Below are 19699 nucleotides of genomic sequence, written 5' to 3'. Positions count from 1 at the left end.
GGGGGGCTTCCTTTGCTTTCGTTCTCCATTTCTACCTCTCTCTCGCTCTCTCTACTTCCTCTTTCTCCCTCCGTCCTTCCCTTCACTTTCTCCTTTCTCCTGTGATGTTTTTCCACACATTTGTTACATTTTAGCGAGCGAAAGTGGGCCTTAATTCAGAGTCTTTGAGGCGCGGGCGCCGATGTTACTGTGGAGAATCGGCCTTTTACAGGCTCCTTTAAACTCCAGCTGGTGCTGTACGGTCGCGGAGCAACTTGCTGGACGCCGGGCCCAGCGTGGCGCTCCTGGGCTCGGGACTAACCGGCTGTGTCGACTCCGGCCCGGGCTTGGATTGAGCCCGGCCGCGGTGAGGGGGGGCAGCGCTGTACAGGAGAGCCCCTCCTCAAAAACACAGTCTGCTGATCACTCCTGTACGTTTGAGGTGCATGTTTTTTACCAGCCCTAGGATTCATCAGCTCCAAGCAGATGTGCAGCTATAGATGTGCACATGGACTCAAGACGTGTGACATTTAGAAGAACCCGAGAGAGCACTTTGAGAAGAATGCATCATTACGCATTTGTCTCTTGCCGTTACTTAAGGCATGCGTTAGACTGAGCATTTAAAAGATATAAGTTATTGGGAAAAAGAAAACTACAGTTTTTATACATGCCAACAGCACTTCACAATAGTTCTATATAGAAAAAAATATTTCAAATTCTGAATATGAATTTACATTTATTGCCATAATTGGGGGATTTTAATTATCCAGTAGCCCAAAGGCTCTCATACATTACATAAAATGTGTCAGTAGCTATTTTAATAATAACAATTATAATACAATGTTAGGATCATTTATTGTATATACGTAGCCACAATCCATAAAGGTTAAACACGAATCATGTGCCGAAGTGTGACTCAGTTTTCAGCAGACGTGGATCATGCATCAATGCAGAACATGCTTAATGACTGATTTACGACTGCTTCCATCCCCGTTGCCGAACACAAGTGCGATGATTCTTATAGGATTCCAGAAAAGTCTAGATAACAAATTGCACGTGTTGATGTGCGTCCACACTCTATTAATGCGTATTATGTATGTGACACTTTATCAGCCGCTGACGATCTGCGATGGCATGAAATGAGATGTCTGTCACAGGCCGTCCGCTGTCACCACAGGCAGGAGAGTCCATGCTGAACCTCTCAGTCATTGCTGGAGACCCTCTCAGCCTGTCACTGTTGACGCTCACTCTATGCATCATTGATACCCGCCCGGCAGCGCGCGATAAATCACATCGCAGCCTTACAGTTGTCTTGGCACTCTTCGCCCGCTTCTGTTTTGCGTCGCCTTGCGCCAGATGTTTGTTTGTGCCGCCGATTCGTTTATTCGTTCAATTAGCGAGTTGCGATATATTCCGTCGCGGCGGAGCATCATTCAGTGCTCGCCACCATCAAACGCTCCCACTGTACAGTGCGATGTGAGCCATGTCAAGATAAACAAACATGACATATTAAAGAGGAAATGCGTCACTCTTATTATCCCACCAAAATAAATGTGGAAAGCATTAATTATAACAACCTGTGCCTGATCCTGACTGATTCACCCCATCTCTCTGCTTGTATATGTATGTATGTATGTACAATGTGTGTGTGTGTGTCTGTCACATTCTTCTCCTGCTGCTGCCTTAATAGGCAGTCTCTTAGATATTCGCTACAGAATAGCGCTCATGCAATATTAATATCACACCAAAATATGGAAGCTGGAGCCCCCACTCCATCTTTCACTCCCTACATAATTGACTATGCAAGGCTCCAAATCAGCTTGGAAAAAGTAGAGAGCGAGAGAGACAAAGCAGGAGAGCAGGAAAGAGGGAGAAGCGTGTAGGAACCAGGGAAAATAGAAAGAGGAGTCCTGAAATGATCCTGTCATCTCGGCGCTACAGCAGATTCTGAACCTTCACCCTATGTATCACTGTCAAGGCAGTGGAGCTAAAACAACAACAACAATAACAGCAGCTACAACGTTAGCTCAGCTTGACTCCCAGCGAAGGAAACACTGATGCTTATCCAAGCTGAGCCCAGACAACCCCTCTAAGAACCACTGCGCATCACCGCTGCTCAATGGGTTTTCCTGTCATTAAATGGATTCCTGTATTTCCATTACGAATGAAAATATTGACTGATGACGGAAGTGAGTTTACCTGGGCCACTCGCTGAAATCCTTTGAAATGTCACAATTAGGTTGCGGAGATGCCAAATTTTCAAAAAGGCAGTTTAAGAAATGGTGCAGCCCGCTGTTTTTGCTGTAGTTATTGTTCAGGTAAATCAGGTTTTAAATGAAGTTCACAAAAAACACTTTGCAAGTTTAAAACCTTACAGAAAACAAAATGACAACTACACAGATTTACATGCACTGTGGGCGGCCATCTGCCTCCACCGGCTGCTGCTGAGCAGGTTTACCTCAGCTCACGCTACGGCCGGCAGGTCAATGATTACCCGTAATTAGGCATTGAAAGAGCTCGCTGTCGAGCCATCTGCGATACGCTGACACTGAGTGTTGACAGTGCGTGTTGATGATTAACTCGCCGTGTGCATCTGAAGCATACGTGATATCTAAGGGGAGAGTTTCCCCGCGAAGCCTCCATCCGCGTACAAGCGATCAGAGCAGAGCGCTCGGGGTCACGCCCTCTGCACTGAGCGTTTGAAAAAATGAACTGCAGGCATTTAGAGCCATAATAGAGGTTGAAAAAAGAAAAGGAGAAAGGTTGCGGGGGCAGAGCCGGTGGTTGGGAGGAGGGGGGTCGAGGGGTGGGAGGGGAGGGGGGGGTGAAGGTGGGCAGTGCACCTTGACAGGAAACATAGAGGTGAAGAGCAGGAGTTGGAGGTTAGTTTGACAGAGAGCAAAGAAGTGGTGGTAGAGTGTGTGTGTGTGTGTGTGTGTGTGTGTGTGTGTGTGTGTGTGTGTGAGATGGAGGGAGTTGGGGGGGGGCTGCTGCGGAAGTGCCAAGCCCACTTTTAACTGAACCGAGGGTGGTGAGTGGTGGTAGGAGGGAGGCGGGGAGGGGGGGGGGGGGGGGGGGGGGGGCAGAGATAGAGATCAGGGGAAAATAAAAGGGGTGTGCAGGGGAAGGAAGAGAGGAGGAAGGAGAGGATGGGTGAGAGGGAACGGGGGGGGGGGGCAGAGACCTACTGCACCTTGACACTTGCTCTCACCGCAGCACCTGATAAGTGCAATGGAAAAACGTCTGGTTTCCTCCTGCATGTTAAGTGGTTTATATTCTCCCTCTCCATGTAGCTACAGTCTGCTACTGTACTGCTGCTACACCCAGGTAATAACAGACAAAAGGAAATGACAGCAAGCCAAACAATGAGGCAGAAAATAGCACGCGGCGCCTTATCCGCGAGTTGTGTTTCTTATAAACTCTAATCTGTGTGAGTGATACGGCCTAAGTCGCTTCACAACAAAAAGCCCGGCGCATTAATGTTCATCCATCACTCTCAACGCGGCCCTCGTGGCTTCACCGGAGAACTTCTGCGCGCAGATTTAGACGCTGAGTTTAATTTGCAAAACAGAAAATATATCTCTTTACCAGCTCGCGCACGTGCCTTGACAAGGAACTCATTCCCGTGATTTGTAAGTGGGTCTCTCCACAGAACAGCATTAACAATATTCACTTTAGATAACACATGATTCCGGGCGCTGGGAGAGGATGGGTTTCTTAGAAATGCTTTGTTAGCACTCTCCCCCCTTGATAAATGATTTAGGACATGTGGCCTGAGACATCAATACAATCTCTGTTGTAATTAAAAAAGGTGCGCACCAACAATATTACACAGCTTTTGCTTTGTCTGTCTCTCTCCCTCTCTCTCTCTCTCTCCCATCCTCACTCACCCACTCTTCCTCTCACTGAGCCCCGGAGCAGTGAGGAGATAATTCAAAAAGCACTTGCATGGAGTGAAACATGAAAAAGGGAGACATGTGAAATTAAATTCTCTTTTTGCTCTATTGTTCTTTCATTTTGTCTCCTTTGTTACATAAACGCATAAAAGCAACGGAAGCTAGATTCTAATTATGATTTTCACAATAATAAATGATTTATAAAAAAAAAAGAGAAAAGGAAAGAAAGAAAGGTTTCACAAACAGACTAGACTCACTGCTCCAGCACTTTGTCAAAGTCAAAGTACTGCAAGTGCTGCGTCACTGAAACTTCAAAAAACTTAATCTTTTGTCCTTAATTATATTATAAAGTTGTTGAAAATTGAAACTTTGAAGTCCTACAAATGTAAACCCATATATTAATAATTATAATAATAAGCCACATATTATATTTTCAACCTGATGCCAGAAACCATCTACATTCTGTGTGAACAGGAACACCAGGGTGTGTGTGTGTGTGTGTGTGTGTGTGTGTGTGTGTGTGTGTGTGTGTGTGTGTGTGTGTGTGTGTGTGTGTGTGTGTGTGTGTGTGTGTGTGTGTGTGTGTGTGTGTGTGTGTGTGATGGGGGGCTGGTGCAGCAGCATGTTTTTGTGAACACCACTCAAGCCACCAGGTCAGATGAGATCTTTACTGGGAGGTTTGTGGTGGCCAGTGAGGGCTTGGGGTGCTAAGCCGCTCTATCAGAGCAAGTGTGGGAGTAGTAAGTTGATCTAACTATAGATGGTTTAACTCTGGACTGAGTTGGATTCCTTCCAGGCCGTGAGCCTTAATATATGTATTATAAAACATGCACAAAGCTCTGCTCTGCTTCTGCTATGTCTCACTCAGCGTGCGGTGTGTCGAGGCTTGTTGTGCACGAGTGGGGGGGGGTGGGGGGTGCGGAAGGGGTGGGGGAGACCTAGGGGTGAGGCAACAGGGGTGAGGGAGGGTCGGGTGGGGGGAGGTATGGGAGAGATGAGCCTTACCCCAGTAGAGGGCAGTCTCTTGCCGTCGGGGTTTGGGCGCATGGGCAGGGAACTGTAGAGTCTCACACCTCGATCTGCACCAGCGTATCTGCTCTGGAGGGAGAGAGAGAGAGACGTTTGAGTGCAATCGCAAAACCTCAGGAAAATAAATATGCAAAAAAAAAGATTCAGGTTTGAATTCATTTTACGCCAATTCGGCCTCACTTCTGTTTTCTTTTCCACGGTGCAGGAATCTGACGGCATTGTTGTTCTCGTTTTGTTGTTTGAGGGTTAGTTGTGGAAACTTCTGTCAAGTCACGAAGCCTGAACATTAGCTGCCATGTTAAATCTCCTCACCTTATCCAGTTATTATGTGCGGGTGTCCCACACATAATAACTGGATGAGGACGGCTCACCAGCGGCACTAATGGAGCTAAGCTGTTGTGTTTGGTAGCTCTGCCCTTGTCCTCCACTGACTCCATCTTTCTATACATTACACAGCACATGCATGAGTGCATGTGTGTGTGTGTGTGTGTGTGTGTTCCCTGTGTGCGCTTTAGCTGTATAACACACCCTGGAAGAAAAGCCTCAGTGGCTGGAAGCTAATGATTTGCAACAAGTAGCCCCTGCAGGGAAAAGACGGTGGCGCTCAGTGGGGCCCCCGGCCCAGCGGGGGGTCCCCCTCAGGATTCACTACGAATCTCCCTCCTTAGCTCTACTCGCTTCACGCTGTTCGTCGGACTGACGTCACTCTTCACAGGTCAGCAGTGATAAGCCCTCGTGTAGGTAATGATGACACAGCTGCGTGCTCTGCTTCCGTTTTGGCTTTTATTTTGGCGCCTGCTGGTCATAGAGAAACCGTTTCTCCTAAATGATGATGTTCTGTTTTTGAAATGACTAAGACGGCGGCCTGCGGTGTACGGTATAGTACTTGATGAGTTTGACACACTTGATCCATGCAATCTGCTAATGAGTATGTGATGTGGATTATACGGAGGGAAAACACAGCGAAGCCATCTACTGCTACTAACTCTCTCTCACTTTTAATTTTTTACCCGCTTTCTTTTGTCCATTCGGCGCCGATGCAATCGCACTAGAAACGCATTGAAGGGCAGGGCCTGGAAAGCAGCCACACATGCATTATTTACCTATATTTAACCACCGAGAGTGGGAAGGCATCTCTGGAGCGGCCGATTACGTAACGGCCCCGTGCATGAACCATAATGAAGGAGTAACCGGCTCAGAGCGCTTGATTTCTACGCCGCGAGCAGCCTGCTGAGCTTAACTCCGCCCGCCGATCTGATGGTGTGGGCTCATCGCACACTGTATACAGCGCAGGCTCTCCCCCGAGGCACAGATAGCGCTTGCTGTGTAAGGTTTTGATTTCCTGCGCTCATTATGAAAGGTGAAAACGGATGAGTGGACAGCAGTGGCCCTCTCGTCGATACGCCTCGCATAATGATGACCCAGCGTTATTAAAAAGAGCACTCGTCTACGGCAGCGCGCGCCCTAACGGCCGACACTTTAAAAGTGGCACAGCCGCCATTTTGAGCTTTGATATTGAAATGTCAAACATGCACGTGCATTGATTTTTCTCTTTTAGGGTAGATTTCTACAATAATTAGTCTTCTGGCCTAAATCCCGACCTTTTAATCAGCCTAAACCTTTCTTTTTCTCCCTGTCTGACAGCACACAGTTCCTGTTCGTTGGTGGATTGTTAGCTAGCTCGCCAGCGTCACCGCTATAAATGCCCCACAGAATGGATGCATTAACCAGCAAAGAAGCTGCAATAAGTGAATGTTTGATATTTCTTCAGTGTGCCAGGCTAATCTGGGCCCGTGGCATGCCATTACGGGCTAATAACAGCTGTCTGCGGCCTGGAGGGGACACGCGCAGGCCTGGCTGCGCTAACTGGCCCTGACAGACTCATTAGCAGCGCTGGCACCCACAACAGCGGCGGCCAAACCCCGCACATTTCCTCGCTGGCTCACAACAGTTTGCAAGTGCAACAAGCTTTGTTCCCTATACTTGTTCCCCGACACCTTCCTTTTGCTTTTTCAGGCCTCTCTTTGCACAGTGTCACCGTTCCTTCCACCAAAAGCGATTCGGTTTGTCATTCAGCACCATGTCGAGTCTCTTCTTTGCGCTCAGAGTTAAGGACAAAATGATTGCCTCCCTTTATGAAATCAAACAAAACCCTTAACCTTTTTCAGGGAAATGACCTCAACTAAAACTGATTATGGTTGAATTGCTGTGTGAATTCTGATGTGCTGAAATAAAACAAGACAAAGATGATGGTTCCGACCCTTCGCCCATTCTTCCATTCAGACTGTATGGTTCTGGGGCATGTGGTAGGTTGTCATTAAAACAGATCTGGGCGTAGGGCCACGCCAGAACCTTGATTTTGATGTTCTTCAGAATGTTCTGAACCCAGTTTTTAATGCACGCATCTTGATCCCATCAACCCAAACAAAGTTCTTTGTGTCTGAAGTAGCAGAAATGGTGGATGTGAACTGTTGCTTCTCTCTGACAGTGACCTTGAAGCCCACACTTACAACAGCTTCCCTTCAAACCTCAAGTCTAGAAGAGGCCAATTGAGCAGCAATTATCTTGACAAAGAATCAAGGATCCTGGTGGCATCGCTATTTTTCTCTTTAACCACACCTACATACTTCAAAAAGAAAATTTCTCCCGGTGCTTCCCTGTGCTTTTCAACAGCTGTTGACACACAGCAGCGTAGCATCCACTGTCGGCTTCCTGGGTTCCAGACAAATTCCTTTGCTTGATCAAATTATTTTTCTGCAAAGATGTACGAATAGTCCCTCTACTGTACATCAAGTGTTCACGCGCCACCAGCTGTGTTCATTAGAGTCCCTGAAGTCAAGGTTTAATGCTGATTGATGGCGAACATGTTATGTTAAATCTGACTGCTTGTTCAGGTGTGATTTAAAGGGAAACATGCCAAAAATCACATGGGAGCCAATCATTTTCACTACGCTGGCTATAAAGCGAACCTGAGGATTTATTCTGCTACACACACTCACACACACAGTGCAGAGAGTGCTGCTTCGTCCATGTCACTGCAACCCACTGCTTCTAGCTAGCTTCGGCGTGCAGCCACAGGAAGATGCTGCACCGCATCAGGAAGAAACTGGCATCCTCTGAACTTTGTATCAGTTTTTTCAGCGAGGACGAGCGGGACTTCCCCCACGGGCGACGGCAAACGCAAACGCCGTGCTGTCACTTAGCAGGATGGAGCCAATCAGCGCAAGCGCGACGATGAGCACAGAGCCAGTGATGCATGTGTGCATGTTAAACCAGTAACAACAACGTTTCAGTGTCCGGTAGAAATAAGGTTTTAGTTTCGTCTCTGAGATTTCTGTCGTATCAAAAACGTCTCCACATTTGTTTTTTATTCCAAAGTTCCCTTTCCGCGGCCTCACAAGCTGCTCATTAGATCCGAGCGTTGCCTTTTATAGACCGGGCTGGCGGGGCACCGTAAAGCCAAAGGCACAGCTGTGGGGGTACAGTTACCTGTAACGTAAGCTGGTGCATGTTATACTATTTACGCAGATCTGGACTTAATGGGACACATGTGCGCCTGTAGCTGACATTCTTCTGAGATTAGCTGGGAGCTCTGCACACATCAGACTCCACCAATGAGAAGAATGAAGAATGCAGGGCCCAGGCCGGCTTATGAGGAAGCCCTATCAGTCATCTGTGCACACACACACACACACACACACACACACACACACACACACACGTACACGCACACAGCGCACGTCACCGGATCAATAACACCAGAACCCCGCGCTCGTGCCAAACATCTGTTCAGTCCCAGCACAGTTAAATTCTCCCCTAGTGCTGCTGATAAAAACATTATCCTGTCAAACGTCTTGTCTAAACATATTACATAATAACGTTCTGATTTCTGCCTGTGATGGTCTGTCAACAATAGAACATGAATCACTTTTTCAGTGGTTTTTGAAACACTTGAGTGCGAGACAAAACCAATGGCATTGTGTAACTTTGGTTCGCACATTGCACCGTGATGAATCATTTTCAGAGCAATATAATTCAAATTGACAACAGATAATATAGGTTAAGATAACAGATGCGTCAGCATATAGCTGTGTTAATAGTAGCATTATGTTACAGGAACTTGGAAAGGGTTCAACAACGCGCTTAGGTTATTGTGTCCCTGTCGAAGTTAGAGACACTGAGAGAATCAAATGCTTGAATATATGAAAATACATGAGTGAAAGGCATAAACAAAACCATGACTCAGAGTCCAAATGCAAAGATGCTTCTAGCATCTGTTTACAAAGCAGACGCTTGTAATAAGTATTGATTTTGAAACACACTGAACAGTGGATTCTAGTAGCTGTTTGCCTCCGTCCGTTCATTTGCACATGAAAAATAAATATACGTTTCTCCACATTATCGGTCGCAGAACTAGCACAGGGTAATGTACAGTATGCATGCGTGTTTGTGTGGGAGGGAGAGCGAGGCACAAAGAGAAAGAGAGAGCGAGCGAGGGAGAGAGGGTGAGATGTCAGCTCAGCCATAACCAGGACACAAACCCAGGGGCTGCCTGGCACTAAACTACTGATCACACCATTGGGAATATCCAGCTCACACCAGTGTTTGATTTGAGGCTATTTATAGCCGGCCGCAGCCTTTGGAGTGAATGTCCGCCCAGTAGTACTGTAAACACACGCCCCCCCCCACATCCTACCTTTCATTCTACATGTATTTATGGCCCTAAGTATCACCCCTTCAGTTTACTCTCTAAAATATTGAGTTAATGCGTTGTGTGCAGTGCAGGCTGTCTGCTGTTCACCCTCACCTCCACCCAAACCTTGGCCTTAACCTTATCTGAGGTGACAGCTTGTTTCGAGTGAAGAACAGAAGAAAAGGTGCTATTTTTAAGAAATACAATTAAGAGTGAAACCGGAGGTTACGCGTCTGCAGCAGCGCGGGTTTCCGACCATGTGCTAATTCCTCCGGCGTTACGACACGCGCTCGCTCCCTGTCTCTGACGCTTGGTCGTCGCTGCCGCTTGTGCGCGTTGGCCTGCAGACGCACGGGGGTGTCGCAGAGCGCAGGTTGGGCTGAGAAGAACCAGCTGTGGAGCTCAGGGAGAGGCCTGAACCCAGAGCTTTTTATGCTTCGCTCAGTGGCTGAAGCACAGTTGTTGTCGCGGGCGCTCGTCAAAATGCAGAATTAAAACTAGATTGGCGCCGTTCAAGCGAAAGAAATGGCAATCAAGCTTCGTCGGGGGGGAAAAGGTGAACTTTAGTGACAGGCAATCAGCCTGGTGAATTCTGTCGCTTATTTACATTGAAGCCAGTTTTACAGGCGCCACAAAGGCCTCCATTCTGAGGATAACGTGCAGCGGAGAAAGGAACGTCCTCACTCCTGTTCTGTCACTTCCTCTATCACACAACTGCCCTTTGTATTACACCTGACACAAAAGCAAAGGAGATGAAGCGCATTAATAAACTGCAGCCTGCTCCCTCTGATACGGAGCGGAGAAAAGAAACTTTTCATTTTCATTTATCCGTCTCTTCTGTTTTTTTTTTTTCTTCTTCTGCCTCATTCTTTTCAGAGCCTCGTGTCTTTTTGTTATTTGGTGGTTTCCTGAAGGCAAAACAACATGGTGCTACAAAAAAAAAAAAAGGCATAACCAAGAAGAGCCAACACCTCTGTTGTGCGCTGGCCAAGCAGTGTGTTAAAGGCAGAAAACAGATGGCTGGAGGATGATTTGGTTAATGTAAGCTGTGCATGCAGACTATTGCAGACCCGACTATTTTAATAGAGGCTGAGGCTGGGGAGAAGAACTGAGATTGGTGGGAAAAGCAGATAATAGAAGGTTGATAAGGTTGGAATATAACAGGCAAGAATTATAATAAATAAAATCTATTAAATTTAAATTTGGCAAGTGACTATCGTATAAAGTCAAATGTTCTGCTTTAAGATGCTGATTTGCTGTTTTGCTGCTGTGTTTTCTGTTGTTCTGTTTATTACATTTTAATGATTAAAATATCCCCTTCATCTTTTCCTCTCGTTTCTGAATGTTGTCACTGTGTTGGATGTTTGGATGCATGTACTTCAAATAGGCAGTGAGCTGCAGAGGAAGCTGCTTTCTATATTCAGCAGGCTGCTACAGTAAGTCAGCTTTAGCAACATATTTAGAAGTTCAATCACTCAGGGAGGGAGAAACAGAGCGAGAGAGAGCGAGAGAGAGAGAGAGAGAGAGAGAGAGAGAGAGAGAGAGAGATGGTGATAGAGAGATACAGTGGGAGAGTTAGTGGAGAGTTGATATGCTGACTACAGGCAGTTGATTTGGTTTCAGAGAGCATTGTTGTGGCGCTTTGAATTAATGCCTCCTAAAGAGTCCAATTGTGATTCTTGGGCTGCGCTGACAAAATTCTGACAGCCCAGGGTGAGCTGCTGATCTCAGCCGAATCCTCTGTTCTGTGTGTGTGTGTGTGTGTGTGTGTGTGTGTGTGTGTGTGTGTGTGTGTGTGTGTTTGAAGCCCAACACATGCACACACCTACACATGATCGAATACGTGTGTACAGTATGTGCAAAACGCCCACACAAATATGTCTCCCACACACAGACGCACACAAAGACGGACTAAAAACGAACCGAGACGTAAATCAGCACGAACGCACAAAACGCTAAAACTCACGCACCCACCTGAATATGCTAACAACCCGCACACGCCGAGCAGGTGAACGGAGAGTATGGCCTTAATGGGAGTAGAAGTGTTTGACCAACAGTTTTCTGCTCTATTGTTCTCCCTGCAGGAAGCATGTTGTCCCTCTGGGCTGCTGAATAAATAAAAAAACACAGACCGGCTCAGTGCTGGTCCACTCTGACAGCAGCACAGCATCGCTACCGATCGGACAAAATGTAATTTACAAACCGGCACATACTGCAGACATTGTAATTGTGTGTATTATGTTAAGTCTCTGGAGGAGGCGGAAGGAAAAGCTGAAACTAATACAGTCCTGTGCATTTTAAGCCGACGTCGCCTTCAGTGTAGTTAATTTAATGGACGTCTCATTACTCACTTTCATCCTGCAGTTCAGTCTCATTGCGCAGTTGTCGTCGTTTTAAATTTCTACTGTGGTTGCGGCCGTTCCGTTTGTGTCCACACTTTAGAATCACAAAACGAGTCTCCTACAACGTGTGACTTCAGGCTACGAAGCGAAACGCGCCAAGATGTCAGAAAAGACATTAAAAACCTCTACAACCTCCGCTATGAACTGAAGGGGCTTTTCCCAAGTCACAAAAGTATAAAACAGTCGAACAAGCTTTCAATCACGAATGTTTTTGATTTAACAAACTGGAAGAAATCATTTACAATAATATAACTTGTCTGAGCATTTGACGAAAACATGTACTAAACAATAATGAAACTATCGTCCCACTGAGCTGGCTTCTGACTTGACTTAAAGAAAACTTGATTGGTTTGATGGATGCACATCCTTTAATCAGACTCAGGTTCATGAGACAGTAATGACAAACTATAAGTTGTAGATGAGTCTCTTATTTTTATATATATTCAAATAGTCAGTTTGTTAGCAGTTTGTTAGCAGTTTGTTAGCAGTTCGCACAGTGAGAGCTGTGTTTTGCTAAACTGCCCTTGGGCATCAGAAGCCTTTTATATCGACGCTTTTGTAAAAACTTGATTAAAATTAATAATGTGGAAGATAAACAAGGGGAGAGGGAGGAATCCCAGTCTTTCAGCAGCCTCCTCTCTCTCTCCAGCCTCCAGCTCTCCTCTCGTCCAGCTCTCCTTACCTCGCCTATTTACAGCGCCTCTCTGCCTCCACATCTCTCTCTCCATCTTGAGTGGTGTGCCTCACCCTAATTAGAAATTCCCCCTCCGACCACCTGAAATTGAATTGCCCATCATTTGCATAATGATAGCTCAACGGGCTGACGGACGATTTACCATGAGATGAAATGTAGCAATCACTTAAGAGAGTGACCATGAGGGAGCGCGGGTAAGCGAGGGAGGGAGAGAGAGAGAGAGAGAGAGAGGAGTGACAGCGTGAGGATGAAATGGGATCACAAAGGGAAAGTGAGGTACAGGTTTGAAGAGAGAGAGAAAGAGAAAAGTCTGACAGGTATTTAGGTTATTGTCTCACACAGCAATATTGCTGGAAGCTGTGTCCTCGATTTGACAGCGACATGACACAAGGACACGTAAGGACACTTATGTAACCTCCCCTCCACGTGCACTCATTACAATGTCTCACTCAGATCTAGAAAAAGGTTGGACATAGAAGTTTTACAGTTTCAACTTCGACAGTGAGAAATGATAAACGTGTAAAAGCAGAATTAATGGGAGAGAGTGAATTAGGCTGATTAGGGCTCGGACTTTTTGTCCCACACAGATCAACGGGAAATTCCTGAACCGCCCACATTTTATAAGAAGTGGTCAAATTGTGGGCTGTGGAGGTGTCAATCACCGCCCCATCGGTTTAACAGCTGCCACAGCAACATGTACAAATTACTGTAATCAGAGAGCCCTTAATTATCTTGTTGTCTCGCCACCTCCCGGCCATCGATCTCGCACTCCACCACGGCCGGAAAATTGGATTTGCCGACGGCCCCCGACGACTCGCGTCACGTAGCGGCGACGGGCAGATTAAATAATGCGGCGGCAGTCGGAGCGGTGCGGGAACATGACGGAGGCGAGCGCACGTTCTGACGCGGACGCCGTCAAAAGTGCTTATTCATGGGAGCGAGTGGAACGAGGTCATATTTGTTTCTAATAATCACAGCAGTGTTTGGGGCTATCAGGTTGGAAGCTCTGCCCAGAGTCTGATAAGGCCTCTGTTTATTGTCTAACTTCCACTCTCTAACCTGAGGAGCCCTACACTCACACACGGTACTTTCCACTCTTTAACCATTACCTCAATGTGTGTGTGTGTGTGTGTGTGTGTGTGTGTGTGTGTGTGTGTGTGTGTGTGTGTGTAGGTGTGGCTTATACATTATGTTTGTGCATGGGTGTGTGTTTGCTTGAGCAAGTGCAAGTGTGTGTGTGTGTGTGTGTGTGTGTGTGTGTGTGTGTGTGTGTGTGTGTGTGTGTGTGTGTGCGCGTGTAATCTCTAGTTTGCATCACGAGCCGTGACCTAATTAAAAAGTCCAGGCGATGCTCAATAACCAGCAAGTCATCAGAAAGCTCGCACGCCGACTTGATGGTGAAATCATTTATTCAATGCTTCAATCTCGTCTTCCTCTGTTCGTGTCAACACAAGTGATCGGTGATCACATGTCACACGTTGAATCCAGCCGGCCCAGACAGGAGGGAGTTAAGTCCCTTATCTCTCCTCCCCAGAAGAAATTCCTACTAGAGGCCTCGCTCTGCTGGTTTCCTGCCTTCTTGCCCAATGCCCTATTTTTACTCATCGGGGCTCTAGAAAACCAGGGGCAGCTTTTTCCTTGTCACTAACATATTTCCTGCCATTCTCACTCTGACATTTCTCCTCTCCGCACGCTTCACTCCGACTGTTCCCTCTCTTTATGGGTCATAACCTTTCAGTCGGGGCCGTTCACATTCAGATTCAGACCTGCCGGAGCAGCGTCCGCCGTGATGTCACTCATCACTGGTTTGTCCTTTGTTCTGATTTTCATCTTGTTTTTTGTTTTGCCTCTGCTTTCACTCAACTCTTTGATTTGAGATCTTCCAGCGGCCGGTCTCAAGCGCTGCTTTGCTTTGCCCTCAGGTTGACTGTAAAGTTCCATTCTGCAACATTTCGACTTTATGAAGCAGTTTCGTAAAAATGAGTAACAACTCGTTTGAGAGAGGACTCAAAAAGAGGCCTAAAAAAAGCATCAAAAACACAGTTTAATTAAAAAGATCTTATGCTTCAAACTGTTACTGATGCTGGCCACAAACTCACAAATCAGGGATTCCGCCCTGCTCTCCGCTCTCTGGGAGCGTTTTATAACCAGCCTGAGTTGACGCACAAGGTGAACTTCAGTGCGCTACTTCACTCACGGGTCCCCGGCACAGAATCCAGTCGGAGGAGCCGACGTTAAGAGGCCCGAGGAGAAGAACGAATGGAAGTTTAACGAATGCCTGGGGAGACATCGTATCACTGGATGGCTTTTTCAGCGCAGCTTTCACCCTATTCACGCGGCCGTGTGCGATGCCGGTTAAAAACACTAATGGCACATAAAGGGAGCGCACTTCACCGCCGCGTTGCTTCCCTGCCAAGGTCTGATCACTCCAGACTGTTAATGGAGCGCGCCTCTCGGAGAGGAGCACCCGCGGTTACAGGTGAGAAAAGGTGCTTTGTCTAAAATTCCAAGGTGACTCTTCTTACAAAACGCTTCCGCGGAGTTTGTCTCCTGCGTTCGCAAACGCGCCGGTTCTCATTGTGATGAGCGGGATATCATTAGCAGGGAACCCAGCGACACCTGTGTTGCGCTCGCTCTGTCTATTGTGCGTGTTTCTTTTTGCTGGGCACGTTTATGAATATCAATATTATTTCCCGCTAGGAGGTAAATGCTATTGAATGGTTGCCAGGCTGCTGGTGGAGAGGCTGCTCAGCTGCCTAAAAGAGCCTTTCTCCATTTTATCTCTCAATCGCGGTGCCGGCCGCGAGCGCGCTCGCTGCGCGTGCACGTGCTCGTGCGCGTTCATTGTCGGCCGCTGGCCCACGTGAGGAAGCGTTCACGTGATCCGGGCAAATACAGCCGGTCTTCAGCAGGATGGAAAGAGTGTAATCAAACCATAAATCAGAAATCACTGAACTGCCGTCCGCCCGGCCCTCCTCCTCTCCTCCCTCTCCCTCAGTCTCGTTGCCACCCTCCTGCAGCACCGCTCTCTGCAGACGTACAGCAGCGCGTTGTGTTGCACGCATGCAGTTGCTAAAACACGTTTTAACCCTTTAACCCTGACGTGGCCCATGTTTATCTGGCCGTGACTTTCACAGCGAGCCACCTGGTGTGCTGTAATATCAGAGGAACAGTGGGGTCGTGGTGAGATATCAAGGAGTGACCCATTTGGAGCCCGGCCGCCGAGCTGACAAGCCTCTGTCATGTCTGGGCCGCGCGTAAGGCCGAAGCCGCTCGCGTGCGAGAGGCGAAGACAGCTGACGCGGTCACAGGCGCTTCACACAGGGAGACCCGTCCAGGGGCCCGGCTGCGAAGCGGTGCTGATACTGGTGAGGATGTGTTACAGTACACAGAGGATGGAGTCCAAATGATATGCCGAGCCGCTCCGGTTATCTTGCAGTAATTTTGGAGGGCTGCAGCGCCGGTGCGGCGTGGCGCTATCTGCCGCCCAGCAGAAGCACTCTGCAAAGATCAAGTGATCAGGGGGAGAAGTTCTGTCTCATTATTTAAATGGGAATTACTTTTTAAGGAGCTGATTCAATCTCCCTGCACATCCTGCGAAACCGCTGCAGCACCAGAAGAGGACCGAGGAGGGGGGGGGGGGGGGGGGGGGGGGGGGGGGGAATTCAGGGAAACGCCAGCGTATTGCACAGCGTTGTCCAAAAAGCAAGGGAGGTTTGTCCAATGAAGCCGCAGCGTGGCGCATTATATAAACGAATATATGAATGCATAATGAGGGGCCAAAATGAGCCAAGGAAAGCACACGCAAATCCCCCAGGGGGAAGACAATTATTCACAATAGGCAAGGACACAATTCACACTAATAGCGGGACAGGGGAGTTTTTTCTTCATTTGTTTAAAAGCCATGCTTTAAATGTAAAAACACAACTACCCTGCACTCACTGAGTGGCTCACTACAGCAGCGAGATAAGGACTCGGAGGCATCGATTCTTCACGCTTAATTCAGAGCTTTGCCTCCAGATTATGACCTGAAGGAAGTGCGCCGAGGTGGTATATAAACAAGATAGGCCTAATGTTGTGTGTGAAATGCATCGGCACACAATGCAGCTGATACAGTGCAACAGCTACCAGCTGCTGGTGATTAATCAGTCTTAAAGAGTCAAGCCGTCATTACGGTGTTTGGAGCCCAGATACAGTGTTTGTGTCATGAGGAAATTCAGTTTTGTGTGAGGAGGCAATTGGCTGCAAAGATTGAATCACTGGCCCTTGTTTCATTTTCCATGTAATTAAATCAGCCTCTGAAAAAAAAGGGAGAACTATGTAATCTGGCATACGATTTAGGGGAAATTAGCATTTTTAATCACAGTACATTACTTTAATAACTCAATAAATCTGTGGCAGCTGGAGCATCTGAGAATGTTGTCACAGCCACTTAGTTCTGCATTTGCAACTAATACAGGCTGATGAGAATCAGCCAGAGAGAGAGAGAGCGAATCAACAGAGGGTTGGGAACCGAGAGGAGGGAGATCCAACCGAGTGAGACGGGAGAGAGAAACAAAGGCATGAAAGGTGAGGAGCAGAGGTAGCGGCATCCGCAAAATAGAAACATCACTGCCGACTCGGGCGCTCGGCGCTCGTCTCACCCCGCTCACTTATTAGGCGTTAATCCCCAATTAGCTCAACCATCAACTCCGTGTCACACGCGGCACCTGCTTGGCCCCGGTTCACCTTCGCCGCTCGGGTTTGTTTGTGCAGCTCAGTGATAGTGGAGCGCACAGAACGAGCCTGGGCGCCCGCGGAGGATCACATTTGCTGGTGAAACGCACGAATCCTGCGCAGAACCGAAAACAAAACAAAAGACGCGTTTAACAACTCTTCCAAGACCGTTTGGTTTTTCTTTCCAGCCTGAACCGCAATCATTTAACAGAAGTCTCTTCTAGCAACGTGCTCATGAAAATCTACAATTTTCTCTCTAGTAAAAGGCAAATTTACTGAAATTGACAGCAAACAAACAAACAACAACAAAAAAAGCTAAAAGTAAATGTAAAATAAACACGGTAACACTTTCATGGATCCTGACACGCGTGCGCGCGCACACACACGCTGGACACAACGGGCACTGTGGCAAGAACAGTGATGTTTAATGCACTACAACATTACTACAACGCTGCCAGAACGAAAACAGCAGCGAGCGCGCGCAGGTGCACGAGCGCAAGTGAAAGCGAGAGCCGGAGTCACGTCGGCACGTGCACGTGCACGAGCCGCCCCTTGTTTACGTCTCCATCCACCGCTTTCTGTTCAGCTCGGCGCTTTCCTTACTTTTCTTTTGTTCCGCAAACTTTGAGAATCGCTCGCGAGACTCTGACGCTCCGCGCGCCCCGAACACGCTGCGATCTCCGCATCCGCGCCTCCTCTTTGTCGTGCGTCGTCGTTGTTTTCCGAGTGCAGACCGGTAGGAAACTTCCCTAAGTTCTGGGTTCGCGCACGTTTCCTCGCATCATTTCACATTCGCAGCATCTGCTGAAGCCTGAACAGACAAAATAAAGGGAGAAAAAAAAAAAAGTCCCGCGTCGTATTGAGACGTAAGTTTACATAAACAGACAGGGAAGCCACATGAAAGCTTCATGGCACACCGTCAGCGCCCTGAAGGTGTGTTGGCACGCGTCGCAGCCCATTTGCTGTATCTTCCCAGCGCCACAGAGGAGACGCAGGAGCCTTGTTGCTACTGATACACGGCTTTTTTGATTCACTTAGCAGGTTTTGTTATGTGCATACTGGATTATCCCTCTGACTAAAAAACAAAATCGACCGTGCAGCGACGGGTGCGTGCACACACACACACGCACACACACAACCGCATGCGCGCTGCAGCACCCGCAAACCCGCAAGCGGCCATTACAGCGACGCCGCGGCCCGACCCCATTAATTAGCTCATCATCTCCGCCTCGACTCCGAAAAGTGTCACGGCTGAACTCCGGCACCGCGCGGGTGCGCTCCCACGTGCTCTCCGGGGACAAACGGCGACACGTAGGACTTGTAGTTTCCTGTATCGACTATGTGACCAACACCAAAATAGCACCCGGAGAGCGCGAGTTGATTTGACAGGGCACGTACAAGGAAAAGCTATTATAACGCCACGCCAGGCCGCGTTTGTAAGAGCAGCTCGATCCATTTGCAGATCAGGCAACAGTGGATCAGAGGAGGCTGGATTTTTATAATACTCCCCAACAAACACACACACACACACACGCACACGGACGCACACAGCAACTTAACAGCTCACACTTATGGTCTGAATTTATCTGCCGCTTCCTCTCGCTCTCTCTTATTAGAGCCTTTTTCATGCCCTTCTCTCTGGGCATGAATTGCTGAACGTCGGGCCTGAGTCGAACTCGAGGAGCCACCGCTGAAATTCTCCCTGAACATAAACAGCGCGAGTTCCCAAAAACCCAAACGCCAACCGGAGCCAGGCGGTCTTCTCGTTCGGTGCCGATGCCGCTCTGAGGCCACGCAAACCAGGACGGAGATCGCTGTGGAGATCGCGACCTCACGTGTCAACAACCGTTGGTCTTCACACAACCCAACGGGAGGAAGCGACAACACAATCGGTGTTTCATCGCCTATTTATGGATTATGAGCTTTTATTTGCTGGAGTCTTGTAGTTTTAACAATCTGAGCCCAGATGACTGGTGCAAACTGGGGCCTATAATTTTACTGTTCTCTTCTTAAAATTGTTTATGTGAGAACATTTGGAGACTTGAGTTACCACCACACATAACTTCGCCACTCACTGCAGCTCCCAGCGCCTCCTCTTTCTCTGCTTCTTTCACTTTCTGATCACTGTTTTATCATAATTGTCAAACTAGAAGGGTTTACGTCTCAGTTGCTTCGTTGAGCCAGCAAGCAGTGAATGAAGCAGAGGCCTTGTGTAGTTTCACGCAGCCGAGAAACCAACACATGGAGTTTACATGTGACTATATATAAACATCATTAAACAGGCTGTTTC

General features: G+C 47.7%; 1 protein-coding gene across 12 annotated transcripts in view; it reads right to left on the bottom strand.

The window, feature by feature from the left end:
* The window catches only part of tox2 (TOX high mobility group box family member 2), an 83760-nt gene that overhangs the window by 43879 nt on the left and 20182 nt on the right, over positions 1 to 19699 (bottom strand). For 8 of the 12 annotated variants that reach the window (XM_055508928.1, XM_029149895.3, XM_055508926.1 and 5 more), the window contains exon 2: positions 4881 to 4973. In XM_055508928.1, the coding sequence (XP_055364903.1) occupies positions 4881 to 4922 (42 nt within the window). In that variant the 5' untranslated portion in view covers positions 4923 to 4973. Of the gene's footprint in view, positions 1 to 4880; positions 4974 to 5084; positions 8552 to 12681; positions 13790 to 18012; positions 18221 to 19699 lie in introns of those variants that run through there. The other 4 variants (XM_029149897.2, XM_055508929.1, XM_029149896.3 and 1 more) reach the window with 4 other exon arrangements.

Source organism: Betta splendens, chromosome 5 (genome assembly GCF_900634795.4).
Source record: "Betta splendens chromosome 5, fBetSpl5.4, whole genome shotgun sequence".
Taxonomy (NCBI): Eukaryota; Metazoa; Chordata; class Actinopteri; order Anabantiformes; family Osphronemidae; genus Betta; species Betta splendens.
Note: the sequence above shows the minus strand (reverse complement) of the source record. Positions and strands in the feature narration are given on the sequence as shown.